Below are 7994 nucleotides of genomic sequence, written 5' to 3'. Positions count from 1 at the left end.
AAAGGTTTAAAGATAAAAGAAAACCTCAAAAAACATGGGATTTGACAAAAGTAAACAAGTAATATTCTTGAACCGATATAAAGTGAAATAAATTTAATTAAAAAAGTTATAGTTTTTAATTAATTTTACTCTTATTTATTGTATTTTTAATTAAATTTCTCAAATTTGGTTTACATGTCCCTTCAACTTCAAGACGGCATGAATTATAATATTATAGAAATTCTCGAATTAATTCTTAAACTTGTTTCTTTATTTTCCCCCCGAATTTTAGAGAAATTTCATTATTTAATTTTTTATTTTTTAATCCAAGTCTTTTCCTATAAAAATATCCACAATCTACTGCCAGCTGTCGTGCAAGCACAAAGCGACAAAGCTGCTAACTTATCAAAGAAGGATTGAATGAATTATTAAATCCACATTTTATATTAAAGAACACCGTGGTGGATAACCTTTTGCCCTTTTTTCTTTAAAAAAAAAAAAACATGTAAGACAGTAAAATTTTTTTTGCGCCCAAGGTTTGGAGAAATAGCAATGTCCACTCATTGATTGATTTAATGACAATTTCTCACCCAAATTATAATTCTATTAATGAAAATTTAGTTTTGGCGTTGGTGCAAAGAATGTAATTACCATACTAACCCTTACTCTATATTTCATCTTTTTCTTTTCTCCACTATCATCTCCTTCTCTTTCTTCTTCTTCCTCCTCCTCGGCCATCTCCTTTTATTTTTTTTCCTCTCCTTCCTCGTTTTAAATCCATACAAGTAGAGCCAAAATCTTTCCTTTCTTTCTTCTTCTTTTTCCTTTTCTTTTTTTATCCTTTATTTTAAATTTCTTTCTCCCCTTTTCTCTCCATGGCTTCTTGGAACTTGCATGTTATATGGCCATCGTTGTAGGCCTTTGAGACGGCTAGATTTTGTGGTTATTAGACCTTATTGTGGAAACTAAATCTGGCTAACCAGGTAAGACCGTAACATATATTTTTAAATGAATATTCTCCTTTGAAAATATATAAAAAGAGATGTGTTAACTTATTTTGTATGAAAACACATATTTTAGAACTTTAATATAACAAAAAATAAACTTGACAATAATAAATTAGTATAAATAAATGATTTATTAAAAAACGTATAAAAGGTGTTTATATAAATACATAATGATGATATTTTAAATATGAAATATAGATAATGCATCCTACTCACCTGCTACATGTTTACTCTACAACTTTATTGCTCATCTTTTACTTATAAAAAATCACAATGAACTACAAAACAATCACAATGAATGAATGAATGCTAAATGTTTAGGAAGCTAGTAACCTAAATGTACCTTCACATGCACACAACTCATCTTACTCTCTTAGCCCCCCTTTCTTTATTGCATTAAAGTCATTAGGGCTTCTCCTTTTTGCCCTTTCTCACAATGACAATACGCTTTATCTCGTCACTTTACACCTCGTGAAAACATGTCTTACTCATTTCTTTCTCAATCTCCTCCTTTTTTTTACTTAACTTTGTCAATTGGACTAGACTACAAATGCGTGGAAGCCTTGGCCACAAGAGAAAATAAACTCTTGCAGTTTCTCTTTCTATGCACACAATATACATGAACTACTAAAATCACCTAAATGTTGTCTTTGCAAGCGTGTGCATAAAATATTTCACTAATCATGTGATGAATAAACTAGTATAATTTCTCTCTCCATGCATAAAAGATACACGAATTACTAGATTGACACCTTACTGTAGATGCCCCTAAACGAGCGTGTCCATGAAACATCTTGTATGTATCATCCCGAGATATCCCTCATGTTTTCATATTTGGTTTATAAGCTAGAGATCATAATAATAACTTATAAAAACTCATGTCAAAAATCATATAACATTGGTTTATCATACTAAAGATTACACAATAATAACATTATTTCTTTTTCTTATGCCAAAGATCACACAGTATTTTGACATTTTGTCATTACGTCACATATCACATAACAATAACATCTCTTCTTGATTTTACGTCATAGATCATACAATAGTGACTATCATCTTCATTTACATGCCAAAGATCACATAACATTGACATACACTAAATCTTTTTAAGTCAAAGGTTATGTAACATTTACTCTTATTTCTTATTTTTATGTCATAGATTATAAAATTAATGGCTTATTATTTAATTACTTAGTTGTTTTCACACAATCTATAACTTTATCAAACTCAGTTCAATTCTTAGGTACTTTCCCACATTTTATCACCTTATTTCACAAATATTAAGACTATATCACCTATTCATATGCCTTGGTACACAAAGATTAAGGGTATTCCTAAATTTATCTTGTCATAAATATATGCTTACATATCATCTTTTATGCTATTAACATTTTTACTCAACATATTACATCACTTTAGCACTTGAGATGTTCAATAAGAGATTCCAAAACACCCAACTCAACCAAACAAAATGCATTCTAATCCATAAATATCAAATTAGAATGAATACATCCTACTTACTTGTCCTACGATGAAGCTTATCTTCTAGCTTTAAAAATCCAATGACAAATATTCGAATGACTTAAAATTGACCATCAATTACTCTCTATAAAGTGTTTTGTGATAATATAAAGGATGTGTAAAATTTTTATGTCTAATCCTTTTATATAGATTTTCAAATTCAATCGTTGGAATGGGTTTGTAACTTTCATATATGAGTGTTTATAGTAGTTTTATTCACTTACATTGTGTTTCTTCCTCTTTCAAAAATGTAATTATTCAATAACTTCTGCTGATGAATGGTTGTACCTCTTACATGTCCAAACATTCATGGCAATAAATTTACTTTCTTACCTTTGAGTGATTGTCTATCATTTATAAATGTTTCATAGACATTGAAAAAACATTAACCCTCTATGTATGATCTTTCATCAACACTTAAATAAAATTTCAATAAATTTAAAATATTATAAAATCACTAAAATAGCTTTTGGATGAACTTTTAGGTGTTATATTTCCTTCCTTTTTATTTGAATTTCATTATTAAAATTCACTTGAACAATTCTGAGAATCTTTATCTCATATCTTATATGTACTTCTCCTATGACTCTGTTAATCTTATAATTACTCCATAATAATTTGATTAATGAAATCTGTTTGTTCTTAAGCTCTTTTGTTTTTTTTTTTAATTCAATATCTACATCAATCGGTCCTCATATATCAAACTATCTTCTAACTTTACATCCTTGATCCTCAATACATGAAAAAAATCACTAAGGGATTTATATAGCAACCTCACATGACTTAATATGTAAGGTGTATTCAAGTTTGAAGATGAGTTAAAAGCAACTTTATATAAGGGCAATTTTGTTTAACCCAAATATGCTGACATGATTATTTTAATTAATTACCCTCAATTTTAATAGTGTGTTTGGTTCAAATAATTTTTTATTACTAAAAATAAAAAATTATAATAAAAATATATTATTTAAAAATTATTAAATATAAATTATTACTATATTTGATAAAATTAGTGTAATTTTTTATTATAAAAATTATCATAAAGATATATTATTAAAAAATTATTAAATATAAATTATTGTTATGTTTAATTAAATTATTATGTATAAATAATAAATTTTTATTTAGTTTATAGTAATAAAATAATTAATTTTTTTCCATTTTTGTCTTATGGACATTGTACATATTTTAAAATATTTTTTATATAACTAATTAATTTAATTAAGAATAAGAGTATTTTTGTCTAATAATTAAAAAATAAAAATAGTAACAAAATTAATATTATTTTTATAATTTTTTGATATATAAGATAAATATAACAATAAAATCATTCTTTATATTATTTATTATATCATAGTTAGTAATAAAAAATTATTAAATTTTTTTTATTAATGTGTAAATTAAACAGTTTATTGTTTACAATAAAAAGTAAATTATTAAAATAACCATTCCGAACGAAATGCCCAAAGGGTGTCAATGTTGCTTTCAAAAATATTTGAGTTTGGGGGAATTTGTCAAAATCTCAAGGGTCAAAAAAGTATTTAATCCAATTAAATTGGCAGGAAGCAGAAGCTTCCGCAGCAGCTTCCTCAATTTTCTTCCGTCATGAGTGGTGGAGCCAACCGTACGATGTGATGTCTAAAGAAAATCCACGTGTCAGAAGATAATTCGCAGGAAAACGCAAGACTACGGCCATTGAGTTTTTTTCCATACCAGTCTATCCCTGTGGATTTCAAACGGGTAAAATCATAAACAGGGTGAAAAAGGGAAAATGCAACAAATCAAACGCGGAATATACACAGGTTTGAAACCGCGGGTGGGTGTTTATTGTTTTACATAAAAAAAGACCAAAAGAAAAGTCGTCCTCTATTGGCTTTGGGCTTTGGCTATTTCTTTTTCCTCAAGAAACCCGGTAATTCTTCTATAAATTTCCCCATTTCACACCTAGTGTTCAGTTTTTGTTTGGGGTTTCAGAAAGAAGAAAAAAGAAGGGGAAAAAATGGGAGCAATTTCACTTAGTTCACTTCCATTAGGCTTCAGATTCAGACCCACTGATGAAGAATTGGTTAACTTTTACCTTAGATTAAAGATCAACGGGCATAACAAAGAAGTTAGAGTCATTAGGGAGATTGATGTTTGTAAACGGGAGCCCTGGGATTTGCCTGGTATTGTAGTTATTTAAAATCGTTTCGAACTGACTGAATTATTTCGATTTTCTTGGTTTAATTGATGGGTTTTGGTTGGATTTGCAGGTTTATCAGCGATTCAGACGAATGATCCAGAGTGGTTCTTCTTTTGCCCGCAAGATAGAAAGTACCCAAATGGGCAAAGATTGAACAGAGCAACGAATGCTGGGTATTGGAAAGCAACTGGGAAAGATCGGAAAATTAAGTCTGGAAATACGTTAATTGGGATGAAGAAAACTCTTGTGTTTCATATCGGGCGAGCACCAAAGGGTAACAGAACCAATTGGGTTATGCACGAGTATCGTCCAATTTCGAAGGATCTCGATGGCACTTTACCTGGACAGGTTTGGTTGAATTTTCTTATGGTTTTTGGGTTTTTTTTAATTTGAATTTGTGTGACTTATGTTTTTTTTTGGTTGTTGGGTTTATTTGCAGAGTCCTTTTGTACTTTGTCGTTTGTTTAAGAAGCAAGATGAGAGGGTTGAAATTGATTTTGAAGATCAGGGTGAGCGTGAAGCCCCCATTTCATCTCCCGAGGTGTCTGAGTCCCCTGTTTTGGAAGTTAAACCGGAAAATGATCCCATAATTGTTGAGTCTTCACTTCCAGGCGGACCCACTTCTGATGTTTCGGTGCCTCAAGTTGTTGAAGAAGACACTGTTACTGAGGTATTAACATTCAATTCAATTTCAATTTCAATTTCAAACTTATTCTACCCCGTTTGTTTCCTTGAGAATTTGTGTTGTACCTTAATATTTTTAATATCTTATGGCATTTCATATAATTTATGTAATTTGCCAATTCGTTTGCGTCATGAGTAATGTAATTATGTGCTTCATTTAGATGAAAGAAAAAGATTTTCATGTGTTTAATGCATAATATTTATTTACTATTTATTATTGTAGTTTTAGGATTGTATATGAATTTTTTTTGGGAAGGTTTTACTAACTTTAACAAAATGGGTTTTCATGGACTTACATGTTTTTGATTCATTTGCATGATGAATCATGTATTATACGCTTTTTCTTGTTTAGTTGAAAGATGGAGACTTTGATTAAATATGAATTTTTTTCTTTTAAAGTTTTTTCCTAGGATTGTATTTGAAAAATTGTTTTCGGACCAAATGGGGTTTCATATAATTTATCGAACTTTTCAATTCATTTGCAGAATAAGTAATGTATCTGTATACTTTTTTTAGTTGAAAGATGAAGACTTCGATTTGGTAAAAGAGCTAATTTGGCAGCCACAAGAGTTCAGCCCCTTTCTTCCATTGTACCCACCCATGCCGGAGGAGATACAATCGGCTTCTATAACTTACACAGTCAATAATGAATCTGAAGCAGATGCTTATGTTTCTCAGTTCTTGGATTCCATTCTTAATACTTCAGAGGATAATATAACCATTGAAAGTGAGACCTCTAAGAACATGGCCCATGTTAAGGACAGTGGATCTTGCTGCGAGTCTGCTGATGTGGAAGGAGGCCAAGCACTGGTAAGTCAGAGCTATCCATTTTGCAATACTGCTAGACAAACTTTTGTTTGTAAATTGATGTTGCACGCATAGATTGTAAGAGAATGTTTTTTTTTTTTTTTTTAAAAGGCAATTAATAAGAGTTTCTGATCTGATAATATAACAAAAAGGTTACATTAAATTTTGTGTTCTAGAATTTGGATAGAGAGTATATATGTGTAGCATTATTCTTAATTCTGTCATCAAATTTGCTTAGTTGTGTCAAGATTCAGTATCAGTTTTACTATAGTCCTATTTTGTATTTGTCTAACATAATTGTTCATCTGTGCAACAGCCTGAGGCAGAATTTCCCAATTCATTGTGGTCTGAGGAAGCTCATTTTAGTATGGAAACAGCTCCAGAAGATTTCGCAGTTCTGACAAACCAGTGTTTCTTAGAGAGTCAATTTTGCGAACAGGATGTTTTTTCATCAGGCTATATCACTGACCTATCTTATCTTGGTTTCAATAAATCAAGCAATCACAGGGACGAAATCAACGGCAATAATGATGCTGGAACTGGAATCAGGATTAGGACACGCCAACGACAGAGTAATCAAAAGAATGATGGCTCAATTTTTCAGGGCACTGCTTTAAGAAGAATAAAGCTGAAGCATAAAATTCATGTGCCAATAGCTTGTACAGCAGCAGGACCTGAAGGCTACATGCTAGAGGAATATGAATCAAAACCCATTGATAGAGAGGTTGGAAGTTTTTAAATGGTGATTATGAAAAGTTCTTAAAGTATCAATATTAGATTCTGAAATTTTATTTAAATGTGCAGGGTGTAAAAGCTGCAGAAGAGTCAAGTGAAAACAGTAATATTTCTGGAGAGCTTACTACAATTGATAGATCCGATGGAAAATCAAAGCTCAACTTTTCAAGGGGGAGTGAATCTTCACAGGCTTCTCAAAGCCGTCGGTCACTTGCAGTTTTGTTTAGGATAGCTGCAATTATAGTGGTGTTCTCAGTCTTGGTTAGCACATTGGCATCTCTTAAATCTTAAATTATAGTTTCACTTAGTGATATCTTATCCCTCTGTATGGTCTACTAGTCTGCTATTTACTTCTTTATGGGATTTACTAACTCGATTTGAGATATATTTGCAACTCTCATTTTTAGTCTAAATCTATGATTTATGTAACTACCTTTTGTAGTTTAGGTTTTTGGACCTGGTTTGTATATGTCTGCATATATATATATAGAGAGAGAGAACAACAGCTTTTTCTTCCCGTGTTTCCTGCATATTCCTTTTCTGTTGAATTGTGTATGGTTTGAGATATGTGAACCACTCAAATGCTTGTTCATTCTGTGAGACGATTAGAATCTGAGCAATTAGGGGTGTCAGAATAAGTCTTAAGCAAATTTGACCCATTTATTTAATCATGTCAAAGGCCCTAATACCAATCCAACCTATTGATTTTTTTTTCTAATCAATAATCATTATTTTTGAAAAAAAAAATTATTGGTCATTCAAGTTTAACAAAGTTACAGCCTTGTTTCACTTTTTTTTTTCATTTAAATTAGTCTAAAATTAAATGTTAAGATGATAAATCTTCATTCAAGATGCATTAGGATGTTATGGATGAAGGTTTAGTCAAACTAATGTTAGGTATTTTTGGAGTAAATTTTTTATGAAAATAAAAATTGATTGCCGAATGTGGTGATATAATAGATTCAACAATGAATCCCAATGGAAAAACATGAATTAGATTATTAGACTAGGGTAAAGATTAATTAAGATTTAATATTATAATTATATTTTTATTTATTATTTTTTAAAATAAAAAT

At 30.3% G+C, this 7994-nt stretch overlaps 1 protein-coding gene across 1 annotated transcript; it reads left to right on the top strand.

Moving 5' to 3' along the window:
- Window positions 1-4337: 4337 nt before the first annotated feature.
- Window positions 4338-7435, top strand: LOC123218613 (NAC domain-containing protein 91-like). Its single transcript, XM_044640121.1, has 6 exons — window positions 4338-4675; window positions 4763-5040; window positions 5132-5362; window positions 5893-6186; window positions 6500-6907; window positions 6988-7435. The coding sequence occupies exons 1-6, from the start codon at window positions 4510-4512 to the stop codon at window positions 7207-7209; spliced, it is 1599 nt and encodes a 532-aa protein (XP_044496056.1). The 5' UTR covers window positions 4338-4509; the 3' UTR covers window positions 7210-7435.
- The last annotated feature ends 559 nt before the right edge of the window (window positions 7436-7994 follow it).

This window comes from Mangifera indica, chromosome 1 (assembly GCF_011075055.1).
Source record: "Mangifera indica cultivar Alphonso chromosome 1, CATAS_Mindica_2.1, whole genome shotgun sequence".
NCBI lineage: Eukaryota > Viridiplantae > Streptophyta > Magnoliopsida > Sapindales > Anacardiaceae > Mangifera > Mangifera indica.
Note: the sequence above shows the minus strand (reverse complement) of the source record. Positions and strands in the feature narration are given on the sequence as shown.

Bases quoted from the DNA above. Each gene is read 5' to 3' on its own strand.
- LOC123218613 (XM_044640121.1), top strand. From the start codon at position 4,510: ATGGGAGCAATTTCACTTAGTTCACTTCCATTAGGCTTCAGATTCAGA. The intron at 4,676-4,762 runs GTATTGTAGTTA...TTGGATTTGCAG, and splicing joins GGAGCCCTGGGATTTGCCTG to GTTTATCAGCGATTCAGACG. The intron at 6,908-6,987 runs GTTGGAAGTTTT...TTAAATGTGCAG, and splicing joins CAAAACCCATTGATAGAGAG to GGTGTAAAAGCTGCAGAAGA.